This window comes from Gadus chalcogrammus, chromosome 7 (assembly GCF_026213295.1).
Source record: "Gadus chalcogrammus isolate NIFS_2021 chromosome 7, NIFS_Gcha_1.0, whole genome shotgun sequence".
Lineage (NCBI taxonomy): Eukaryota > Metazoa > Chordata > Actinopteri > Gadiformes > Gadidae > Gadus > Gadus chalcogrammus.
The window spans coordinates 31,403,463-31,428,265 of record NC_079418.1 but is presented as its reverse complement, the minus strand read 5'-3'; the positions used below and the strand labels follow the sequence as shown (position 1 = coordinate 31,428,265).

The following is a 24,803-nucleotide window of genomic DNA, read 5'->3' as shown; positions in this document are numbered from 1 at the left end:
ATGGTTATGACGCGTCACGACTCCACAGTCATCACGACATGGGATGCGCGTGTTCGCTGGGAGCGACGAGCGGTGAACTTTGAGGCGGGCGGGGGGCGGGGACTGTGTGATAACGTCTGCTTTGATGGACGGGCGACAGAGAGAGATAGGCTGGCGGTCAGTGACATAACATTACAAGTTGTGTTGTTTCTACCGCTGAGCAACACCATATCAGAGAGTGTGAGTCATCCCCTCTCCTGCCTCCTCTCCCCTCCCTTCTCCCCCCCCCCCTCTCCCCACTCTCCTCCTATCCTCTCCCTTCTCCCTCCATTCCTCTCCTTCTTCATTGACTCCTCTTCTCTCATCCCCCTATCCCTCATCTTCATCTCTCCTGTCTTCCGCTCCTCTCCTCTCTCTCTCTCTCTCTCTCTCTCTCTCTCTCTCTCTCTCTCTCTCTCTCTCTCTCGCCCCCTCCTCTCCTCTCTCTCCTCCTATCCTATGTCTCTCTCCTCTGTCATCAGACTGTAATCATCGATCAGACTCCCAGGCCTCTCGGATACGAACACCGTGTAAATCGCAGCCACACTAGAAACCAATAGCAGCTTGAATAAAAAGTGTGTGCGTGTGTGTGTGTGTGTATGAGTGTGTGTCTGTGCGACTGTGTGTGTGTGTGTGTGTGTGTGTGTGTGTGTGTGTGTGTGTGTGTGTGTGTGTGTGTGTGTGTGTGTGTGTGTGTGTGTGTGTGTGTGTGTGTGTGTGTGTGTGTGTGTGTGTGTGTGTGTGTGTGTGCGTGCGCGTGTGTGTGCATGTGTGACGTTCAACGGGAGCTCCTCGGTCTGACGTCAGTCTCGTCCACGTGACGGCGACGTCACTGATAGTTTTGTCAGTGGACCCGGAAGTGAGAGCGAAGACGAGGCGAAGCTAAGTTTTGATTTCAGTTGTTGTTGTTGTACTTATTGATCGTAACGTCGCTCCGATCGCTCGCCCTCTTCTCTTTAGCTGAACTCCACCGAAACAAGTCGCCAGGATGTCGAATATGGAGAGTATCCTTTAAAACCCTGAAAACAGTCCTTTAAACAAGAATGTCGACTACTGAGACTGATCAGCGCCGAATGTCTTACGGTTATATACTATCCTCATGTCTGTAGTGTATGTTCATGTCTTAAATGTGTAACTGTATCTCTTTAGTGCATGTTAATGTTTTTTAGTGTGTCTTTTTCTCTTCAGTGTACGTTCATGTCTTACTGTTTTTGTGTACAGTCTACTTTAATGTCCTCAGTGTGTTTAAGTTGAGTTCGTGTGTAGTAACCCGGGTGCGATCACGGTGGTAAATCTTTATATCATGTCGAACTGTACTTCATATCAAACTTTCAAACTTCGGTTCGACACGACCCATGAAACTTAAGGACACCAACAGCTTCAACCCGGTTTCATCCCGCATTAGGCCTCCGACCCCCGCCGGGCTCCACCCACGGGTCGAGCCTGACGGTAATAGCCTGACGGTCGAGTCATCGTCCGCGTCGTTTAGTTCCTCTTGAACACCTGAGCGTGAACAATGAGGGTAACGTCAACTGATATGGACGGCTTAATGACGTCACTATCACTTAGGAGGACACACACACACACACACACACACACACACACACACACACACACACACACACACACACACACACACACACACTCTTTCCATTCAAGCTACTGTCGTCGGCAGAGAGTAGTTGACCCTGTCCTCAATAGTCGGTGTCTTGTTTGATGGCGGTGGTGGGCTGTTATTAGAGAGGTCAGGTGTCTCTGTTCAGTCTGTTTCATGGAGACCCTCTGAGCCAGAGCGGTGCTCATCCGGTCTGCGGTCGGTTGGTTCCTTCACCCGCTGCCCAGAACATCTCTTCAACCTGAAGTTTGCCGCCAAAGAACTCCAGAGAAACTCCAAGAGGTGTGACAAGGAGGAGAAGGTCGAGAAGAACAAAGTCAAGAAGGTAAGGAGCAGTGGTCCACGGCGGCGAGTGTCCCGCGATGTTGAGGTGCTTCCAGAAGGTTCCTGACCTCTGACCCCTCCCCCCCCCCAGGCCATCCAGAAGGGGAACACGGAGGTGGCCCGCATCCACGCCGAGAACGCCATCCGCCAGAAGAACCAGTCGGTCAACTTCCTGAGGATGAGCGCCAGAGTGGACGCGGTCGGGTCCCGCGTGCAGACGGCCCTCACCATGAACAAGGTAGTAACTGGTTACTACTAGTACTAGTACTACTACTATAATAGTACTATCTACACCAGAGTGGACGCCGTCGGGTCCCGCGTGCAGACGGCCCTCAGCATGAACAAGGTAGCTACTAGTTAGTACTAGTACTAGTTACCACCACTACTAGTAACTAATAGTACTAGACACACTATCTGGGGTCCCGTGTGCCCTCACCATGAAGAAGGTAGGACCTCCTCTTCTAGTTATTACTAGTACTAGTTACAACGTCTACTAGTTACTACTAGTACTAGTTACCACCACCACTACTAGTTAGTACTATACCACCTGGGGTCCTGCGTGCAGACCGCCCTCACCATGAAGAGGGTAGGACCTCAACTACTAGTTAATACTAGTATTAGGACTAGTACCTAACTGTAACCCCTAACTACTTATTACTAGTTTCTACTATTAACCCTAACCCTTCACTGCGCTGACTGTTGCAGTGACTGTGATTGGGTTTCACTGCGCTGACTGTTGCAGTGACTGTGTTGTGGGTTTCCCTGCGCTGACTGTTGCAGTGACTGTGATGTGGTTTCACTGCGCTGACTGTTGCAGCGATTCTGAGACTTGACTGAGTGTTCTCCATGCAGGTGACCAAGTCCATGGCGGGCGTGGTCAAGGGGATGGACGCTACGCTGAAGGGCATGAACCTGGAGAAGGTAGGTCCGCCCTCTGCTCCGTCTGATTGGTCCTTCTGCGTGTGGGTGGTCCTCGGTTTGAGCGGGAGTCTCTTCAGTAATGACGCGTGCTCCTCAGATCTCGATACTCATGGACAAGTTTGAGCACCAGTTTGAGACGCTGGACGTGCAGACGGCGCACATGGAGGACTCCATGAGTAGTACCACCACCCTGACTACACCGCAGGTACACCACCCAAACACACACACACACCACCACCACCACCCTGACTACACCCCAGGTACACCACCCAAACACACACACACACACCACCTCCACCCTGACCACACACACACCACCTCCAAGCGGACGTCACACACACACACACACAGGCACCCACACACATCCACAGCAGCACGCAGTCACTCGCACACGCGCGTGCCAGCGCGCCCCCGGCCCTCCCGGTGGGGGTCCTGTGACGAGGTGTGACTGATGCCTTGTGTTTCAGAGCCAAGTGGAGGGACTGCTGCATGAGATGGCCGACGAAGCCGGGTAAGCACGCACTGCTCACAGTCAACCTGATTATGAATCACCAGCGTCCTGTTTATTTATTCGCCATCCTTTCTCATGAGAGATGAAGATCCTATAAATGACTTTATATATATATATATGACATCATCTGAATGATGTCATGTGCGTGTCATGAGTGCTGTGCATGATGTCACGTGTGTTTCTGATGTAATGCTGTATATGATGTGACATTGTGTATGGTGTAACATTGTGTGTACGGTGTCGCGCTGTGTGCTCCAGGCTGGACCTGAACCTGGAGCTGCCCCAGGGACAGAGCGGCTCGGTGGGGAGCAGCGTGGCCGCCGCAGAGCAGGTAGAGAGATACACACTCAGATATATATATCATATATATATATCATACAGAGGCATACTAATACATCTATTATACATGGTTATACACAGAGCAGGTAGTCCTATACATACTCATATATATATATATATATATATTAGTGCTGTCAAGCGATTAAAATATTTAATCGCGATTAATCGCATTAATGTCATAGCTAACTCACGATTAATCGCGAGTAATCGTGATTAATCGCAAAAAAATGTCTATGCTAAATATCCCTTGATTTCTTTGTCCCATTAATTTTTCTCATTTTAATGCTCTTATCAACATGGAGAAGTGCATCGGCTTGCCTTGTGCAAATGTCTTTTTATTGATAACAACATTAGCATATACTGATCAAAACAGGACGATACAAAAAAAAAGCCTATACTGCAATTAAACGATGAACATACAAGCATACTGCCTTGAACATAGCAGTCAGGCTACCGCTTCTTTGTTTTGAGCCAAAGAAAAAAAATAAAAATAAAAGAATTGCGTTAATCGCGCAATAAAAAAATTAACGCCGTTAAAATTGGTTTGCGTTAACGCCGTTAATAACACGTTTAACTGACAGCACTAATTTATATATAAGAGTATGTATAGGTCTACCTATATATATATAACCGTATGCTACACACCATGTAGAGGTTTGATTCCCACCCTTCCCTCTGTTCCTACACGCAGTACAAGGAAGCAGCTAACATTTGAAATAATAAGTATAAAAGGTTCAAAAGACAAAGTCCGTACTCCTCCAGGCAAAACCTCTAGCTCCGAAATGATAACGATAAAAACAAACTCATGTTACCATTAAGATGGATATCAAGGTATCAACAAACATACTGTGTATATATATAACGTATCCAAACACGCGTATTCCACCGGTCTCTGTTCCCGTTCTGCTCCTCATGTTTCCTGCTTCCTGTCAGCAGGACGAGTTGTCCTCACGACTGGCCAAGCTCAGAGACCAGATGTAGGACGCGTGCTCCAGCTCAACGCCCTTCTCTACTCCATCGTGGACTCTCTCCCAGGATGCATCTGTGTACTAGACGCGTCCTGTTGTATATTTAGGAGTGTATGGTCACTGCTGCTTTATGGTTCCCTGCATTGTATCTCTGGTAACGGTGTATTTATGAATCATGGGGATTCTCTTTTCAACATTGGGGTTTATTTGTATTTGTTTGTATTATTTACCAGTTAAGAGTCTTTCCGGCACGCTGTGGGTTTCAGACGAGACGGAGTTGTTCTTGTTAACGTAGTTATGGTTAAACTTTAAATAACCTGAGTTAGATATCTGTTCCCTCATGTAGTGAGGAAGAGCTTTATCAAAGACCGAAAACTGATCCCATATTCTCAAGTTCGGTCCGATGTTTATCAAATGTATGTCGTCAGACCCTGTTGTCAGGACGACCGCCTATATGATGTTTGCTGTGCTCCTTGTGTCAGGGATCATGAGACGAGGGTGCATTTTATAACACTTTTATCCTTTTTGCCTTGGTTTTCAATAAATTCATTATAAAGCCGGTGATATTTTCTTGTGGTCTTTGGGTGTTTTAAACTTTGTATTTTGACAATACCAGTTGCTATCAAATAGTCAAATTCGTTCGTAGGATAAAAGTGGATTATCTACTTTTGTCACTAAGCTTTTCATCTGCGGTGTTCTCGCAGTTCTACAGATTCGATGTCAGCAGCGATGAACCTTATGAGGTTATCAGTGTTGGGCTCAGTGTAGCTTTTGTCGCCTCCTAGTGGTCACCACGAGGAACAGGTCATGTGACAGCCATAAATAACAAAATCATGTGACTAGCGCGTAAACAGGAAGCAGCTGATCTGGACTTCTGGCTGCCTGGACCAAGTAATGTTTATCAGGATTCCTACACATGATTTATCTCAGATTTATATCAAGTATAACGGGTTGGATTTTATCTGCCTTGCAAATTGGTCTTCGGACGTTCAAAAAACAGCTAACGGACCTGTCACTGGTTGTGTTTATGTAACTGCAGCTAGCATTAGCTTCACGGTAGCATCGAGAGGGAACGCTCGCTACGGGAGGGGGGTGTTGATGATGTGGGTCAGGTGTTTAGCGATGATCGTGTTGGATATTTTCACTCATCCACTCGTAGTAAACCGAGTAGAACGTTTAACCTTTTATATCAGTCTCCGGGGTCCGACCCAGCTGAGCACAGACCCCCAGGGGAAGGTCATCTATGTCGGTGCACACCTGGTGATGGGTCTAAAATATATAATATAGATCTTAAATGTCATATCTTATGTCTTCCCCCCTACCGCTGTAGGACGTGTGCTGTAACACATCTGCTTCAACAACATCAAGTTTAACGGGAGGATTCAACAGTATTACGGGATGTCGAGCACAGCCATGAAGAAGAAGGTGCGTTCTGAACTTCATAGTGGTTAGGGTCACTCATCCAGTGCTGGAGGACGGAACCATCGATCTGAACCGTCTGTGCTCTCTGATCGATCCAGGTCCTGCTGATGGGGAAGAGCGGGTCCGGGAAGACCAGCATGAGGTCCATCATCTTCGCCAACTACATCGCTCGGGACACCCGGCGTCTGGGGGCGACGAGTGAGTGTGACGACGTCACGACCTCAGTGTTTATAGGGTTCAGCGATTGAACCGATTATTAATGTTTCTTTCTAACTCGTAGTTGATGTGGAACACTCGCATGTGAGATTCCTCGGGAACCTGGTTCTGAATCTATGGGACTGTGGAGGGTAAGTTCAAGTTCATCATTTATTGAAAACTGATAATGATATATCTGTAACAAATATATATATATAATAGGGATGTCATGACACCTGGGTTGAGGGAGTCCAAGACCCTATCCTGTATAGTGTCATGTTCTATCAATGACTTGGATGATTTATGAGCTGGACAGCCCTGATATAAATACCACATATACAACATGTACATACATGTCTACCACCAGACAAGACAACTTCATAGAGCAGTAGTTCGATAGTCAAGACATAGATACCACATATATAACATGTATAACATGTCTACCTCCAGCCAGGACACCTTCATGGAGAACTACTTCACCAGCCAGAGGGACAACATCTTCCGTAACGTGGAGGTGCTGATCTATGTGTTCGACGTGGAGAGCCGGGAGCTGGAGAAGGACATGCACTACTACCAGTCGTGCCTGGAGGCCATCCTGCAGAACTCCCCTGACGCCAAGGTCTTCTGCCTGGTCCACAAGATGGACCTGGTTCAGGAGGACCAGCGAGACCTGGTGAGAACGCCCCCCCTCCTTATGTGTGTGTGTGGGTGTGTGTTTGTGTCGCAGTGTAGTTTAGGTGCGTGTGTCGCAGTGTAGATTAGGTGTGTGTGTCGCAGTGTAGTTTAGGGGTATGTCTGTCTGTGTGTCACGATGTAGTTTAGGTGTGTGTGTGTGTGTGTGTGTGTGTGTGTGTGTGTGTGTGTGTGTGTGTGTGTGTGTGTGTGTGTGTGTGTGTGTGTGTGTGTGTGTGTGTGTGTGTGTGTGTGTCAAACTGTAGTTTAGGTGTGTGTGTGTGTGTGTGTGTGTTTGTCACAGAGTAGTTTCGGTGTGTGTATGTGTCAGTGTAGCTAAAGTGTGTGTATGTGTGTGTCACACAGTGTAGTTTAGGTGTGTGTGTGTATGTCACAGTGTAGTTTTGGTGTGTCTGTGTGTGTGTCACACTGTAGTTAAGTGTGTGGTTCTGCTGTGGTTCTGTTGTGGTTCTGCTCCCTCTGACCCGGGTTCTGTTCTGGTTCTGCTCCTCTGACCCGGGTTCTGTTCTGGTTCTGCTCCCTCTGACCCGGGTTCTGTTGTGGTTCTGCTCGCTCTGACCCGGGTTCTGTTGTGGTTCTGCTCGCTCTGACCCGGGTTCTGTTGTGGTTCTGCTCCCTCTGACCCGGGTTCTGTTCTGGTTCTGCTCCCTCTGACCCGGGTTCTGTTGTGGTTCTGCTCCCTCTGACCCGGGTTCTGTTGTGGTTCGGCTCCCTCTGACCCGGGTTCTGTTCCGGTTCTGCTCCAGATCTTTAACGAGCGCCAGGAGGACCTGAGGAGGCTGTCCAGACCACTGTCCTGCACCTGCTTCAGGACGTCCATCTGGGACGAGACGCTCTACAAGGTCCTCTTCATCACACCCAGAATAATCCCATCTTCCTCTTCCTCTTTATTAACTGTTATTGACACTTTTAGTAACGCAGTTCTTCACCGGCCTCAGACGCCTCATAGCAGAAACACACAAACCAGTAGAGTAGAAAGAACATTAGATCAGAGACACGGAAAAGGTGTAGAAAAGTGTAGGAAACACTGTTTCTGGCAAGGCCTTTCAGAGATTGAACGACGATAGTGTCTCGGCCGGGTGGTGGACTTCTCCCCCCTCTGTAGCCTGATGATGATGAAGATGATGATGAAGGCGGATCTGTCCTAACTAGGGCTGCAACCAACGATTTTTTAAATAATCGATCAGTCGATTATTTTTACGATGAATCGAAAGAAAAGAAAAAGAAACATTTGTAATTGCCGCATCTTTATTCAAAAACATTACTTCAAATTCACATACAAAAAATATAATAAAAAACATAACGGGATAACACAAAAAAATTATACACAGATGTATGATATATATTTATATACAGTATATAAGGGATGTCCATGGTTAACTGGTTAACCGATAAGATCTTAACTGGCAAATACTAACGGTTGAAAATAAATTCAATCATCTTAATTTCTCTCAGATGACAGGAGATCGTTAATTTTTATTGATATTGAGACCATTTTCGAGACTCCTTAACGATCAAAGTCTTTATTGATACCACTATTGATACTTTTCTATTATTTTTTTGAAATAGAACTTGTACTATTGCTTTAATTGCTGATAAGATGATCATAGCTCAAGATAGGACGTTAAACTGGTCATAATTCCATCTTTACTATCTATTTTATATTGCTGGGAAAACAAGTTTTCGCCAAAATCTCAAATTTCATTTTTTTTTGTGTTGCATTTGAACACATCAATCATATTACCGAGCCGACCTGAACACATCACATTTGACAATGTTTGCTACTTTTTTTTAAGCCAACTAGCTCTATATCCTGCCGATTTTAACATGGATTTAAAAACTGCATGAACCATGAACCAACCTGTCGGCGGCTGGCTGTAAACAGTGCCGCGCCTACGAGTGACGTATTAATCGCGCGACTCAACAAGTTAATGACCAAATTTGTTGCCAACTCTTTTAGCAATCGATTTTTATCGATTTTATCGATTCATTGTTGCAGCCCTAGTCCTAACACCTCTCTCTCCCCCAGGCCTGGTCCAGTATCGTCTACCAGCTCATCCCTAACGTCCAGCAGCTTGAGACTAACCTGAGGAACTTCGCTCAGATCATAGAGGCAGACGAGGTGCTGCTGTTTGAGAGAGCTACGTTTCTGGTATGCTGCCAACACCTCCGCACCACAGCTTCTGAGTTCATCCAGTAGATGCATGCAGTGAAGGCTGCTGTTGACGGCTCATTTCCACCCAAGCTTGTGGAGATAGAAAGTGGTTGTAATTCCGAGGGACAAGTAAAGCATTGCATGTAAATTCATGCAAACGTAAACATATGTAAACTTTACGTGTGTGTGTGTGTGTGTGTGTGTGTGTGTGTGTGTGTGTGTGTGTGTGTGTGTGTGTGTGTGTGTGTGTGTGTGTGTGTGTGTGTGTGTGTGTGTGTGTGTGTGTGTGTGTGTGTGTGTGTTGCAGGTGATCTCTCACTATCAGTGCAAAGAGCAGCGCGATGCCCATCGCTTCGAGAAGATTAGCAACATTATCAAACAGTTCAAACTCAGCTGCAGGTAACGCACTCCTGCCTGGCCTTACCTCAAGGTCTGTCCCTTAAGGTCTAACCCCTAAGGACTCACCTTAAGGTTTGTCCCTTAAGGTCTCACCTTAAGATCTGTTCCATAAAGCCTCAACTTAAGGTCTGTCCGTTAAGGCCTCAGGTTAAGGTCTGTCCCTTAATGCCTCTCCTTAACATCTGTCCCTTATTGCCTCTCCTTAACGTCTGTCCCTTAAGGCCTCTCCTTAACGTCTGTCCCTTAAGGACTCACCTTAAGGTCTGTCCCATCCGGTCCTGCACTCTGCTTAACGTCCGACCCTGCTGCCCTCTCTGTCTCTTAGTTTGAGTGCTTTCTAAATGTTATTATGCGTCTTTATACCTTTTATTGATATTTGATCGCTCTTGGAATCTACGGGAGGGTTTCATCATGTGATCAGAAGTTCCCTTTAAGAAGTTCCAGCCTCCATCTTGGAACTCGTGGACCAAACATTCTACAAGAACGTGTGAAACGGCACCAAGATGGCGGCTGGGAATGTGTGACATCACGTGGGACCCTCCAGCCTCTGTCTGCATAGAGCCTCTGAAGGGCTGATTATGGTCCCACATTCACGCAACGCAAGAGGGTCATGGACCCCTTACGTCCTCGCGGACCCTCCTTGCGTCCACCGACGTGGGCCTCCAAAAAATGTCAACCTTACGTCGAGTCGACGATGCAGCAAGGGCTGTGATTGGTCCGCTTACTCAAACCCCTCGCAGAACCGTAAAGGTTCACGACTGCGTCGAAGCGCCGGCGTGGTCGTTGACGTTGCGTGAACGTGGAACCATAATCAGCCCTCGAGGCTCCGGTGAAGCATCACGTTCGTGTCTGATGATTAATGTGTTTTCATCTCACAGTAAACTAGCGGCCTCCTTCCAGAGTATGGAAGTGAGGAACTCCAACTTCGCCGCCTTCATCGACGTCTTCACCTCCAACACCTACGTCATGGTCATCATGTCGGACCCCTCCATACGTAAGAACACCACCCACACCCACACCCAACACCTAGGTCACGTCATCATCTGACTCCTTTATACGTAAGAACACCACCCATGTCAGTTGTGGAATGGATGTGCAACATCTCACACCAGTCAGTTACTTTCTTACTTGCATCCATAGTCGGTTAGTAGGTTACTTACATCCATTGTTAGTTAGCTACTTACATCCTTAGTTAGTTATGTACTTACACCCTTAGTTGGTTAACTACATACATCCATAGCTGGTTAGTTACTTACTTACATCCTTAGTTAGTTACTTAGTAACTTACTCACATCCTTAGTTATTTAGTTACTTACTTACATCCATAGTTTGTAAGTTAGTTTCATTCTTTGGTTATTAGTTAATTGCTGACATCCTTAATTAGTAACTTTGCTTATGGGTGAGGTCACTAGCTCGGGCCCTCAGAACTTTCCAAACCTTTTTTAAACACGTTTTTAGATAAAGAATGCACCATCTTACGAACATCCTACAAGTCAGACGTCTCATAAGACGGCCGTCTCCATCTCCATATAAGGGACCCCACGGCTTTACCTGAAAGGTGTCCCTGTCTCACCTGCCCGTGTGCGAGTACTGACGCGTGTGTTGTGCGTTGCAGCGTCCGCAGCCACTCTGATCAACATCCGGAACGCCCGCAAGCACTTCGAGAAGCTGGAGCGAGTCGACGGACCCAAACACAGTCTGCACATGCGCATGCGTTAGCCAATCGGATTCGCGCCTGCGGTTCTGATGGACCAATCGGCGTCGAGAGACTGCTGCAGGCTGTGTGAAGCCCCGCCCCCCCCCCCCCCCCCCCCCCCCCCCCCTCCTGTGTCTCGTCACACTCAATCAGTCGTTGTTTTTATGATCGATTTTATCTGGAGATCCTCTTTCTACCGCCCCCCCCGCGCGGATGGACTGGCCATGACCTTTGACCTTGTGCTCCTGAGAAATTTGTTACATTAAAGATGGACAAAGAAAGCTCCTGTTTGCTGTTGTTGGGATGACCTAAGCTGTCAAGTGTTGGGGTCAGGGGGGGGGGTCGTTGAATGCAGGTGTGTGGGGAGGTGGGGGTGGGGGTCGGTACAGCCCTGGGCGGGACATGACATTGATAACGTGAAATCTGATAATTCTCACCAAAGTCCATCAATGGTGCAGCAACGTTTATTTGTATTCATTTTCACCTTGAAAAAAAGGAACCTTAAAAGAACACGCACAAGCCTCTTTTATTAATTTTTTTAAGTACTAAATATTATTCCACCCAGTGTAATAATTTTCGGTTGAAACATTTTGAAAATATCCCTCAAATTAAAAATCGCACCGCATCTCGAGCGTTTTTTTTTTTTTTTAAATACCAGCTTTTTTTTTAATCCAGTCAGGTCTCTCTTGTTTCGTCCGCACCACTTAATTAGGCGACTCATTCCAGGGTCTCATTAGGTCCAGGGTCTCATTATTAGGTCCAAGGTCTCCCAGGACTGTGGGGTCTGGGTGAGGACCAGGAGGGGTTTCACCAGCCGGTCACAGGACGTCTTGGAGGGCTGCAGAGGACCGTGTTTAACGGTAGGTTTGATACACAATATGTAAGAATATCGTTGCTCAGATTCACCACAGGGGGTCGACAGCACCAAGGACAACTTCAGGCTAACGGTTAATGTTTTCCATGTTACGTTTGGTGATTCATGCGGTAAAGCAGATAGTCGTTGGTCCATTTTTCTTGATTCTAATTCTGTGTAGTTATTTTAATCTGCAGTTAATACTGAGATAAGGACAACAAACGTCGTAAATTCTCATATAAGAGGTTAAGACCTAGTACTGTGGCCTGCTTCCCAAGGCTAGTTCAGACCACAGGGCTTGTTAGCTTGTTAGGACCTAGTTAAGACCACAGCTCTGGTAAAGACCTAGTTCAGACCACAGCTCTGGTTTAGACCGAGTTAATGGTGGCTCCCCCCATGTCCCCTTTCCAGAACCCAGGAGATTACATACGCTCAGAGATGAGTTTAAGGGTTGAAAGGAGATTATTCAGGGGGGACTGAGGGAGGGGGCCCAAGAATTTAAATCATATGTGATTTATCAGTAGGGAATGAAGTACGGCTACTTTCTATCAACATTTGAACACATCAATGTCGAGGAGATTTAACCCAGAGTTTTTTTTTTGTTTTTTTTAATGTTGTCTGGTATTGGCCATTGTAAGCCCGGCTAGCTCAGTCGGTAGAGCATGAGACTCTTAATCTCAGGGTCGTGGGTTCGAGCCCCACGTTGGGCGCTATATACTTTTAACCTAGCCCATCTGATGGAACAAAAAAGAAAAATGAGTAGTTCTTGGTTCTGTTCGATCATAGAGCCACACTAAATGTCAGCCGGTCAGCAGGTTGCGTGTTTGAGCCACAACATTTTGCATTGCTATGAAGTCAGCTAGAAAGTTTGAAAATAAGCTGCAACTACGGTTTGTGATTTGAAAGGGCCAATAAGCAATATAGCATGACTTTGAAAGCATGGCTATTCTCCTTAGATGGTATTCTAGCATACCAGGGTATAATACAATCCAATTGCCATTGACTGTTTCAATGGTTGAGTGAGATTCATTTGTTGCGAGCTTTGCCATAGCTGACATGCAGACATGTTCCGATTTTTACAAGACACATGTGCACATGTTCATCGGTCTCTGTGGCGCAATTGGTTAGCGCGTTCGACTGTTAATCGAAAGGTTGGTGGTTCAAGCCCACCCAGGGACGAGCCCATTTTAGCTGACCACCAGGCTAAGCATTACCCCAAACCTGTAACCTTTGTTAAGCGAAAAAATCTACTTTGTTTACAAGAGTAGAAGCAGTTCATCAAGATAGAACTGCTCTGTCATTTCCCTTCTAACCATGTAGGCTACTCCCGCTGACTTGAGTACGGACTGTCTGAAAGAAGAGCTATCTGGTTAAAGTGCGTTCTCGGAATTTGAAGTATTTAGGAGATTAGATATGATCCATTTCACCTGGTCTTACGATCATAACATGGAAATATTTTTTTTCTTGAAAGCCATATTTTGCTATCTTTTTTTTTTACCAACACAACATTTAAGGGGGCCACAGAGAGAAAGCTTATTCTTAAGACCACACTTCTGGTTAACCGTTTAGACCTAGATAAGACCTATTTAAGGAGCCATGTTTAAGGTCTTCAATGTGGTTTGTTTCAAAACAGAGAACACACGCTCCACGTTTGTATTGCAGCGGTCGCTGCTGCCACCTAGTGGCGGGTTTTGGATACCACGTTTGTTTGCCTGATGGGTAGATATAAACTGAAGAACGGTAACCACTATTGACTATATTTCTTACACAAAGTTATACGATTTAACCATCTTGTAGAATATATAGAGTCCCAAATCAGTCCATCAATGTCGGCAGTACATTCTCAGGGCCATAATAATAAGGGGTAAATTGCATAATGTAAAGTGCATTTTATTTCTTGAAATAGTTTTATGCAGCAGAAAATGTATAATTACATTACAAAAGCTACAATTCATCGCAAAATATGTGTTTATATATCAAAAATGTTTAGCTGTCTTGTTCAGAGAAGTACTTTATCATTTAAAGGATTTCCTTAGTTAGAGAAGCTGGGTAATAAGTGTGGCGTTTCTGCAGGCAGCGCTCATCCCTGTGATCCCTCGGAGGAGCGCTCTCCCTGGGGGAGTAGGGAAGTGGAACAGCGGGTTGTCCTTGACGACGAGATGTGGTCCTGGTACCCAGGGTCTAGTCCTGGTACCCAGGGTTTAACCCTGGTACTATCCTAGCCTGTCAACCTGACCCCATGTATCCTAGCCTCTAAGCCTGAGCCCTGTATCCTAGCCACTCAACCTGAGCCCTGTATCCTACCTCCTCAACCTGAGCCCTGTATCCTAGCCACTCAACCTGACCCCATGTATCCTAGCTCCTCAACCTGAGCCCATGTATCCTAGCCTCTAAGCCTGAGCCCTGTATCCTAGCCACTCAACCTGAGCCCTGTATCCTAGCCTCTCAGCCCGAGCCCTGTATCCTAGCCACTCAACCTGACCCCATGTATCCTAGCTCCTCAACCTGAGCCCTGTATCCTACCTCCTCAACCTGACCCTGTATCCTACCTCCTCAACCTGACCTCTCTATCCTTCCCCTCTCAGCGTCCTCGCTTCCCCATGACACGGCATCAGAACAATGGCAGCTTCATAATGTCTAATAACGTTGCAAGGCAACCTACTCATCGACATCTATTTCATTGTGAAAGACGATCTTATCAAGGCAATGAGGAAGAACACTCACACGCTAGGTGCTGTCGTCAGGCTGATTCCAGGCTTCAGAGTTAATGTGACCTCATCGCTATGATTTCCCTCTAGGCACTGGCCTTGGTTTGCATATGATTACCGTGTGCCGAGGCCGCTGACCCGCGGGCCGCCAGCAGGCTGTCCGTTTCCAGGGCCGCTTCCTCTTCTAGCATGTCTAAGTCGCCGTCGGCCGCTTGGTTCAGCTGGCTCTCCAGGACGGTGATGCGCTGCTTCAGCCGCTGCTGCGTCACCGAGTACTCGTTGAGCAGCCGGGAGAAGCGCGTCTGCAGCATGTCCAGAGACGACTCCAGCCGCTCCACCTTCTCCTCCGTCTCCTCCTTGCCCAGCCCTCCCGGTCCGTCCGCGTCTTCGTCCAGAAGACCCTCCTTCATGAGGATCTCGCGACCGCGCTCCTCCAGCACCTTCTTGGCGTCCGGGTACTCCGTCACCGCCTCCATCAGGTCTTCCTTGTTGAGGCAGAAGAGGTCGGAGTAGCCGATGCTGCGTATGTTTGCTGTGCGTCGGTTCCCCATCTTGCTGCCCTTGATGTTCAGGATGCTGATCTCGCCGAAGCAGCTGCCGGCGGTGAGCAGGGCGTACTGTGTAACGCCGTCGTCTGCCACCACGCCTAGCTTACCCTCTTTGATGATGTACATCTCCTTACCGATGTCCCCCTTGCGGCAGATGTAGTCTCCGGGGCTGTAGACCTGGGGGCGAAGCTTCAGCACCAACTCGACCAGCAGTCCTGCCTCACAGTCTTGAAAGATCCGCACCTTTTTCAGGGTCAGCAGGTGCACGTTGATGGCGATCTCCGCCCTCAGTTTGTTGGGCAAGTTCTTAAGCACTTCCTGTTCGTCGACCGCTTTCTTATTGGTCCAAAGGTAGTCAAACCACTTGATGACACGGCCCTCCAGTTCTTTGCTCACTCTGCGGAAGTGCATGTAGTGTTTGATGGCGTCGATGCGGGCCTGAAACTCGGCACGCGTGGCATTCATGTTTGCGATCATGGAGCCCACGTTTCCCACGATCGTGGCGAAGATCAGCACCCCAACAAGGAAGTCGAAGACCACAAACAGGTACTCCTCATCTCGCACGGGCGCCGGCATCTCGCCGATGGTGGTGAGGGTCAGGGTGGACCAGTACAGGCAGTAGACGTAACACCGTGTCAGGGCGCCGTACACCGGGTCGGACATGTCGGGGTACACCCAGGTGTCGGAGCCGAACCCCAGCGACTTGGAGATGGCGAAGTAGATGCAGGCGTTCCAGTGGATGATGATGAGGATGTAGAGCACCAGGTTGCAGATGCGGAAGATGTTCGGGTAGTTGGTGCGGGTCTCGGTTCGGTCGAAGAACTCAAACATACGCGGGAAGCGCAGCAGACGGTTGAAGCGGAGCTGCGGCGTGTGTATCCCCGTGGCGATGTAGCCAAGGTCTGTGGGCAGGATGGACAGCACGTCCAGCTTGAACTGGAATGTGCGGCCGTAGTTCTTTCTCAGCTTGGCCGTGTCCTTTACCAGCAGCCCCTGCTCCAGGAACCCTTGGAAGGTAGGATGGAAGGAAGGAAGTACATGGCATCGTGTTCGGCACTTCTCATCATTTCGTAATAGTGAAGTGATGTAACTTTGGGTCCAACTGGGTACGGTTGGACCCAACCGTACCCAACTGTATCGAAGCTTCACCGACCCCTTAAAGGCCCAAACCCAGAGGGGAGGCCCTTCCTCTAAACAGGCTTTGATCTTGATCTACCTGTGCGAAGTCGTACACACGTGTCCATGAGATACACCAGGTCTGAGATGTAGTCCAGCACCAGCCAGCATATGTACATCTCCAGCTGCAGCTTGTCGAAACAGGCCCTGGGAATGGATCATGAACCCAACAGACGTTACGTGAGCGTTACAACAACGGCTTGCGTATTACACGCATAGATTCACAGCTTAAGAATATCTCTTCCTTTTGTTACCTCGCCACGACAAGGACCCAGTTGTAGAGCACGGCAGCAGCAATCACAAACAGCCAGCGGTAGTAGCTGTCATCAGAGGGAGACACCACCATGTCGGCCCATGTCTTCCTGGAGGGTGGAGGAAGACAATTATTCGATTAAACTTGCTTGAAGCGTGACCGGGATGAGCAGGATAGTTAATGCAGAGGATGAGGACGTTGCTGTTAAACAGACGGGAGGTTCATGAATACATTACTGAGTGACTGCAAAGCAGACATGGTCATGGTTTAGCATTCCTTCAGCAAACATAGCGGAAGGCAGACAAACAGAAGGAAGATGGACAGTCTAATGAACCGGCAGATGAACCGACTGACCTACCTCGGTTTCTTCTTTACCTCTGTCTTCCCGTTGGCGTCCGTTTGGGGGTTGGGACTGGCCGCCACCCGGACCTCTGGGCCCCGGAAGCGCTCCAGGAAGGAATCTGGTCGCTCCTCCTCCTCCTTCAGACTCTTGTGAGCCCACTCCCTCAGCGTCACCACCAGAGTCACTAACCTTGGGAGGACAGACCACACCCACCAGAGTTCTTCACAGAACAAAGACTACATTTCCCAGGAGCACCTTTGCCCTTCATTGGTAGGGCTGGGTAAAAAAATTGATTTAATCGATTTAGGATCGATTTAATTCAAATTTTGCAATATCAATTCATAGGACATGAAATCGATTTTTTTTTTTTTTTGTTTTGTTACCATTATTATTATTTTTGCACTTTGATAAAAAATGCCTTAATGCAATTTGCAGTGATGGAATGCTGTAGTTCAAGTACACTTTAATTTGCAATTCCTTTCTAATTTCAATATTGCGCTTTTGAGACTTGAGACAGTTTAAGTTTAAACTATCCAATTTACAAGTTTGCACTTAAAACCTGTTGTTTAAGATGAAGAGAAAAAATAAAGTACATTTGTATTTTCTAACACGGTTGAGCCATTTTCATTATTTAAGAGCAGATTGAATCAAATCGAATCGTGATTAATCTACTCAGAACCTTATGAATCTAAATTTAATCGATTTAGGAAATTGGCCACGATACCCAGCCCTACTCATTGGTACAAATGTGCAACGACGCGTTGCCGTTAACCCGGCCTGAGGTTGTGGTTGATCCTTACCTCGATAGGGCTCCGAGTCTCATGGAGGGGCTTGGTTCGATGTCAGCGACCCTCTCGAGCTCGGAGGAGGTGTCATCACCCACCGAGGACACCCTGGGAGGAGGAACACCAGGAGTCAACATGAGTCCCATCTAGGAGACTTAGGGTTGAACTTCTGCATCAAATGTGTGTGCAACGCTACAAACCAAAGAAGTGTGGTCATGGTTATGCGTCAGGGATCCTGATATAGTTCAGTACCAGCTACTTATCTTTCTAACGTAACCTGTAATAAATGAACCGATGAATGTAGCAGGAAAGACGAAGCTGCCCTGCCGTGTAGTTCTACCATTTGGTGCCTGTAGTTTACGCCGCTGTGTCCCTGGTGTAGCCCACAGAGGCCTAAGATAGCTATTCAATGCAAAGGTATAACCTGGCCTTACAGCAGAGACAGGTCATTACGGAGCAGGTAGGGGTTAGACAGTACAGAGACGGGTCATTAAGGAGCAGGTAGGGGTTAGGCAGTACAGAGACAGGTCATTAAGGAGCAGGTAGGGGTTAGACAGTACAGAGACAGGTCATTAAGGAGCAGGTAGGGGTTAGACAGTACAGAGACAGGTCATTAAGGAGCAGGTAGGGGTTAGACAGTACAGAGACAGGTCATTAAGGAGCAGGTAGGGGTTAGACAGTACAGAGAAAGGTAATTAAGGCGCAGGTATGGGGTAGACAGTACAGAGACGGGTCATTAAGGAGCAGGTAGGGGTTAGGCAGTACAGAGACAGGTCATTAAGGAGCAGGTAGGGGTTAGACAGTAGAGAGACAGGTCATTAAGGAGCAGGTAGGGGTTAGACAGTACAGAGACAGGTCACTAAGGAGCAGGTAGGGGTTAGACAGTACAGAGACGGGTCATTAAGGAGCAGGTAGGGGTTAGACAGTACAGAGACAGGTCATTAAGGAGCAGGTAGGGGTTAGACAGTACAGAGACAGGTCATTAAGGAGCAGGTAGGGGTTAGACAGTACAGAGACAGGTCATTAAGGAGCAGGTAGGGGTTAGGGGCCATATGTTCAAGGATGCATGCAGGTAGCCTGTTGACCATCGAATCGATTAAACAAATCAAGACCCTTCCTGCTGGGAGTCCGCCTACGTCATCCGGCGCCCACAACTTCAGAGAAACCCATCTTGCTCGTCATCCAGTATTCTGAACACCCAGGAGAACCCAGCGGAGCCCGTGACCCCTGACCTGCTGAGGGGCCTGTCCTCGCTCCCCGGCTCCCCCTCCAGGGTGGTCTTCACCGAGAGGTGGTGGGGGGAGATGTCCTCCCCCGCGGCCTGGCCCGTCATCCTCACCCCTCCTGGAAGAGAAGGCGGCTTCAGGTCAGAGCAGCTCTTTATACATCCCCACGCTGAACGACCTGCTTTGACCCATCCTAGCCTGCTAGGAGCGGGAGACGTGCAGTGCCAGGAGCCAACACCGGCGTTTCCCTAATTTGAATACTGTCCATCACCCTATCAGTCTCTTATTGGACGGTTTGGAGAGACTTCATGAGCAGGTAGGGGTTAGGGGACATCTTTTGCTCAAGGATGCCTACAGGTTAGGCTGCTGGTATTGGGGATCGAACCCGGAACCTTTCTTCTGGAACCAACTGACCGCAAGACTCTACACTTGGATCTGCACAGAACCTCTACCGATTTACTGGGGTACTGACTGAAATGTACTTCCAGTACATTTGTTAAGTGTTGACTACTGCCTGTCCTCAATGCCCCATGATTTCATTCAAAGGAGAAAGAGAAAGTGTTTGGGAATGCTCAAATGGCCTTGTTCATTTACAGGAAGCTGAGACAGCCACTCTCTCAATGTGGCCCAGCATCATTGATAGACGCTGTTTACCGTATTATATAGTATTAACAGTGCAGGATATAATGCAGGCTGGTGGTTTGCTGTGTTAGCCCAGTATTATGAGTGCAGGATGTAACGCAGGCTTGATTGTTTGCGTTATTAGCTCAATATTATAAGTTCAGGATGACACACAGGCTGATTGTTTGCGGTGTCAGCTCAGTAATATGTCTTACAGCCGGGGGACCAGACTGGTCTAGAAGGGCCTAGCTCCCTCATGGGGTCCGCCACGTTGCTACGGAGACCGCGATGAGCGAACCGTCCAATGAGAGTTGGACCTTGGGAACCTTGTTGAGCATGTTTTTAGGAATCATAAAGTCACCATGGAGACTTTATTATAGAAATACAGCATCTTTAGGAGCATCTCCTCCGATTCTGTACCTCGACCCTTCTCAGCATCACTCTTGAGCCTCTCTGGACCAAAGCTTGAACAATAAGTATTCAATATAAATGGTTAACATTGATTCACTCCTAACACTGAATCAGATGGAGAAGATGCTCTCTCTGTCTGGAGCCGGTGGGAGACGTGATCCTCAGACAGATGAGGATGTGTTTAGACAACTGTTATCATTGTGTGGCTAATTGGCGTGTCATTAAGGAAAACACACTAACCGCCTGCCACGAACCAGCGCTCGCCGACAGCCAATCAGGGCTGTCTCCGAGGACCGCCCGTCACTACGGTAACCGGCCAGTCGAGGGAACGCAGTGAGTGCGTGTGACGGCTAGTCGCTACGCTAAACAAATATGCAGGCTTATTATGTCGTTTACCGGAGCTAAAGACAAGCACCCATCACGTATCAAAGCAGCCCACTCAAACCATCCCCCAAATAGGAGACTGCTCTCAGTCACGTTATAGGGAGTCAATGAAAGTTACTTAAACATGGTAGGTTGTCGTTTAAAACTATAAACTAAAAAAAGATGAAGCAGATTATGCAAATATGTATTTTTTATTGTCAAGTTTATATGTTGCACACTTTTTTCTACGCATCATTATCAACAAATGGAGTTTACAATTATGTTGTTATCATGTGATTGATGATTGATTTTGATTGATCAATTCCAATCAGGTCCTCTTATGAGTATTAAACTTGGTGAACGTTGACTCATGCCGTGCCGGGCTGAGATGTAAAGCACTTCACAGCAGACAAAGATCAGAGGCTGGCTATGTAAATGAAAGATAAGGAGAGAGATTTGCGGCTCACCTGTTCCCCTCGACCTGCTCCACCTGCTCCTTTAATCCAACAAAGACCTCCCAGAGAGCCCGCACGCCCGGACCCACGCCCGGCCCATGGCAGCGGAGATGGAGGGAGGGATAGACACCGGTGGGTGGAGGTAGGGGTGGAGGTAGGGGTGGAGGAGTGGGAAGCCGAGGATCAGATTGAGGTACAAAAGGTAGATGGAGAGGGGAGGTAGAGATGGAGGTAGGGAGGGTAGCGATAGAGAACAGAGGTTCAGAGGGTAGATGGAGAGGAGAGGTAGAGATGGAGGTAGCGATAGAGAACAGAGGTTCAGAGGGTAGATGGAGAGGAGCGGTAGAGATGGAGGTAGGGAGGGTAGCGATAGAGAACAGAGGTTCAGAGGGTAGAAGGAGGTGGAGGTGGATAAATGTGCAGAGATGGCGGTACAGAAGGGTCCTCCTCCGGTTCCTCCTCCCAGCCCAGATGAGCTCGACTGTGGGGCCTCCTAAGTGATCCGGGCTGCTCCTGCATAGGGGCCAGGGCCTCCTCTGATTGGCTGAGCCGAGGCGGGGGAGGAGATGTGGAGGGTGTGGAGATCTTCCCCGGATACCGCCCTGAGACCCGGGGCCACCGGGGAGAAACCTTCAGGTCCTCAGCCGAGGCAAACAGAGAGAGCACACACACGTGCGCGCGTACATACTTACATACTGTACATGCATACATACATACATAGACATGCATGCATACATACATTCACACACACATACACACACGTTTACAAACACACATACAGACAAACATACACGCACACACACATGTACACACACAGACACAGACACACGTATACATACACACACACACACAGGCACACACACACACACACACACACACATAAACAGACACACACGTACAAAAACACACACACACACACATGCACACACAGACATACATATACACACACACATATACACATACACACACAAACACACGTATACAGACACACACATAAACACAGAAACACACAGACACATATACAGATGCACACACATATATGCACACACACATACAGAAACACACACACACACAAACACTGAGAATATTTTGACATTATTAGTAATTTAATCACTGAAATACAAGATTACTTCAAAGCGTACTGATGATTGCTCACGTGACGGATGTATTCGTTTCATCTTGCTGAAACAGAGCGACAGGTCTCTGACGGAGCGTGACAAACTGCTCCGAGCTCCAAGCTGCAGTCAGCTCCTCACAGCACTTCCCTGATGCCCGTGCACGGTGAACAGCAATCTGCCAGTAAATGGAGTGTAGCGGGGGTGCCAAATGTCCAGAGACCAGCGTCTCGTTTCAGTGGAAAATGAGAATAACAGCTATGAGAATTCCTGCTGTCTAAAAATAAATAACGTCTGAAAGTGAGAGTACTCTCAAAGTTTCCATTGTTTAATAGCGGGCAGCATTGCAGTGTTTTAACAGTTAACTGCATTCCATTTTACATTGAGTGTGCTTAAAAATAAATCCTGACCTACGTATTGCTCAGGAGTTTTATATCAGGATAGTCTAGTGTTTGGGGTGTTTGTCTCGCGGACAGGAGGTTCTTGGTTTGATCCCCTCACAGTCCACCTGTAGGCATCCCAGGTCATTAATGACCTGTCTCTGTACTGTCTAACCCCTACCTGCTCCTTAACGACCTGTCTCTGTACTGTCTAACCCCTACCTGCTCCTTAATGACCTGTCTCTGTACTGTCTAACCCCTACCTGCTCCTTAATGACCTGTCTCTGTACTGTCTAACCCCTACCTGCTCCTTGATGACCTGTCTTTGTACGGTCTGACCCCTACCTGCTCCTTAATGACCTGTCTCTGTACTGTCTAACCCCGACCTGCTCCTTAATGACCTGTCTCTGTACTGTCTAACCCCTACCTGCTCCTTAATGACCTGTCTCTGTACAGTCTAACCCCTACCTGCTCCTTGATGACCTGTCTTTGTACGGTCTGACCCCTACCTGCTCCTTAATGACCTGTCTTTGTACGGTCTGACCCATACCTGATCCTTAATGACCTGTCTCTGTACTGTCTAACACCTACCTGCTCCTTAATGACCTGTCTCTGTACAGTCTGACCCCTACCTGCTCCTTAATGACCTGTCTCTGTACGGTCTAACCCCTACCTGCTCCTTAATGACCTGTCTCTGTACTGTCTAACACCTACCTGCTCCTTAATGACCTGTCTCTGTACTGTCTAACCCCTACCTGCTCCTTAATGACCTGTCTCTGTACGGTCTGACCCCTAGCTGCTCCTTAAGGAGCCGGCGGCCCTGTAAGTCTCTCTGGACGACCGCTGGTGCGGGGCAGTGAAGCCATCAGAGTAATGAGGCTCTGTGTTGCCTGGGTTTCATTCTGTGGCCCCCGGGGGGCCCTCCCACTCCAGTCCAGCTGAAGAACGAGGAGATCATCTCTGGATGCTGTGATCCCACACGATTATCCTCTGGGGGGAGGGGGGACCACCTGCTGCGGCCCTCCAGCCTCGGTCACCGTGGTAACCAGCAGAGCGGAGGATGCGTGTGAAGGACCCCCCCCCCCCCCCCCCCCCCCGGACCATACCCTCACAGGACTGGATCGCCTGGACGTTTCCTAGAAGGTCTGAGACGAGACACGATGATCCTTATTAAGCCTTGGAAACAGGACCACAGCAGTGGTGTTTGGCGTGCATAACTACGTGTCTTCACAGCTGCTCGAGATGGACCTGGATCCAAAGGGGTTGGCAGACGTTAACGCTGCTTACAGCCATTCCGAGTGTGTCAGCAGAGCTGGGACATCTGCTGAAACGGCCTCATCTGAAACGACCACGTCGACCGCCACCAGAGGGACCGGAGGCTGGAGTCTGGATAGCAGCTGGTGACATCATCTTGGAACCGGGAGCCGCACCTGCCAGACGCATTGTGGTCTGCCCTCAGATCTGTGTCCTTCAGGAGCAGGTTGGGATTAGGGCTCGTCTGTGCTCAACAACACCTACAGGTTAGAGTGAGGAGGACATTGGGGATCGAACCCAGAACCATTTGGCTTCGAGCTGAACACCCTGACCCCTAGAGACTGTTTTGAGATGCTCCGGTACTGGAAGAACAAAATGGAGTCATCGTTGGCTGAATAAAAGAATGGCAAATGGCAAGACAGCCAGTTAACTAATGGATGGGTGAATTGTATGATGAAGTATCTGCTCCTTAATGATAGGAGGACCAGGATGGGTTTAGAGTCTCCCCCTGCAGAAGAGGCTCCCTGGAGCCTGCTCTGAGCTCTGGGGGTGGACCGACAGCGGGGAGAGGATCACCTCCTGCAGCTGCTCAGAGGAGCAGAGTCCTCTAGGGTGTGGTCCCAGGGAGGTGCCTCTGGGACGAGTCAGACCTCGCCCCTCAGCACGCCATCTGAGGTGAGAGGAAGGGTTTCACTCCACCGTCACCCACGGGCTAGCTCCCTCGACGTCAACATAAGGAGCGCCAGAAGTTTGTTTAATAATATCCTGACAAGGGACTGGGCTTGATGATTACAGGCTAGATTATATTTTGATTTTATATACGTCATATATTCACATTTTACAAAATGTCCCCGACATTGTTCCAAGATCATTTAAAAAAAGCCCCCCCGTTTTACCACCTTGTGTGATATTCATGTGGAAGCCAAATCCCCTACCCTTGAGTGACATCACAAGTGAACACAGACACCTTTTACTGTTAACAGTAACACAGATACAAAGATTTATTTTTTAAAGACTTATTTATTGTTTATGTATAAAGCATTTGCGTAGCAGGCG

General features: G+C 48.1%; 3 protein-coding genes and 2 non-coding genes across 7 annotated transcripts; 4 read left to right on the top strand and 1 right to left on the bottom strand.

Moving 5' to 3' along the window:
* Positions 1-846: 846 nt before the first annotated feature.
* LOC130385868 (charged multivesicular body protein 1b-like) lies at positions 847-5,278 on the top strand. Of its 2 annotated transcripts, none has more exons than XM_056594614.1 (8): positions 847-1,022; positions 1,861-1,958; positions 2,049-2,195; positions 2,810-2,878; positions 2,976-3,083; positions 3,346-3,389; positions 3,648-3,720; positions 4,665-5,278. In XM_056594614.1, the coding sequence occupies exons 1-8, from the start codon at positions 1,007-1,009 to the stop codon at positions 4,707-4,709; spliced, it is 600 nt and encodes a 199-aa protein (XP_056450589.1). In that variant the 5' UTR covers positions 847-1,006; the 3' UTR covers positions 4,710-5,278. The 2 variants fall into 2 exon arrangements, with proteins under 2 accessions (XP_056450589.1, XP_056450588.1); XM_056594613.1 differs by having other exon boundaries at positions 4,662-5,278.
* A 226-nt stretch (positions 5,279-5,504) lies between these two features.
* rraga (Ras-related GTP binding A) lies at positions 5,505-11,361 on the top strand. 2 transcript variants are annotated; one of them, XM_056594611.1, is made up of 10 exons: positions 5,505-5,587; positions 6,027-6,121; positions 6,217-6,316; positions 6,399-6,465; positions 6,764-6,986; positions 7,753-7,848; positions 9,036-9,158; positions 9,469-9,560; positions 10,439-10,554; positions 11,176-11,361. In XM_056594611.1, the coding sequence occupies exons 2-10, from the start codon at positions 6,095-6,097 to the stop codon at positions 11,277-11,279; spliced, it is 948 nt and encodes a 315-aa protein (XP_056450586.1). In that variant the 5' UTR covers positions 5,505-5,587; positions 6,027-6,094; the 3' UTR covers positions 11,280-11,361. The 2 variants fall into 2 exon arrangements, with proteins under 2 accessions (XP_056450586.1, XP_056450587.1); XM_056594612.1 differs by having other exon boundaries at positions 5,570-5,646.
* Positions 11,362-12,746: 1,385 nt separating this feature from the next.
* On the top strand, positions 12,747-12,819 carry trnak-cuu (transfer RNA lysine (anticodon CUU)). Its single transcript has one exon. It is a non-coding gene; the product is annotated as a tRNA-Lys (tRNA).
* A 395-nt stretch (positions 12,820-13,214) lies between these two features.
* On the top strand, positions 13,215-13,288 carry trnan-guu (transfer RNA asparagine (anticodon GUU)). The gene has a single exon. It is a non-coding gene; the product is annotated as a tRNA-Asn (tRNA).
* Positions 13,289-14,680: 1,392 nt separating this feature from the next.
* cnga2b (cyclic nucleotide gated channel subunit alpha 2b) lies at positions 14,681-19,255 on the bottom strand. The gene is made up of 6 exons (XM_056594610.1): positions 19,155-19,255; positions 17,938-18,030; positions 17,153-17,326; positions 16,796-16,903; positions 16,582-16,688; positions 14,681-16,372 (listed from the first exon to the last, which is right to left on the bottom strand). The coding sequence occupies exons 1-6, from the start codon at positions 19,253-19,255 to the stop codon at positions 14,904-14,906; spliced, it is 2,052 nt and encodes a 683-aa protein (XP_056450585.1). The 3' UTR covers positions 14,681-14,903.
* Between the last annotated feature and the right edge of the window lie 5,548 nt (positions 19,256-24,803).

Bases quoted from the DNA above. Each gene is read 5' to 3' on its own strand.
- LOC130385868 (XM_056594613.1), top strand. The intron at 2,196-2,809 runs GTAGTAACTGGT...TTCTCCATGCAG, and splicing joins CGGCCCTCACCATGAACAAG to GTGACCAAGTCCATGGCGGG. The intron at 2,879-2,975 runs GTAGGTCCGCCC...CGTGCTCCTCAG, and splicing joins AGGGCATGAACCTGGAGAAG to ATCTCGATACTCATGGACAA.
- rraga (XM_056594611.1), top strand. From the start codon at position 6,095: ATGTCGAGCACAGCCATGAAGAAGAAG. The intron at 9,561-10,438 runs GTAACGCACTCC...TTCATCTCACAG, and splicing joins CAGTTCAAACTCAGCTGCAG to TAAACTAGCGGCCTCCTTCC. The intron at 10,555-11,175 runs GTAAGAACACCA...TGTGCGTTGCAG, and splicing joins CATGTCGGACCCCTCCATAC to CGTCCGCAGCCACTCTGATC.
- cnga2b (XM_056594610.1), bottom strand. From the start codon at position 19,255: ATGACGGGCCAGGCCGCGGGGGAGGACATCTCCCCCCACCACCTCTCG. The intron at 18,031-19,154 runs GTCAGGGGTCAC...TCCTCCTCCCAG, and splicing joins GAGGACAGGCCCCTCAGCAG to GGTGTCCTCGGTGGGTGATG. The intron at 16,373-16,581 runs GTAGATCAAGAT...CTACCTTCCAAG, and splicing joins GTGTGTACGACTTCGCACAG to GGTTCCTGGAGCAGGGGCTG.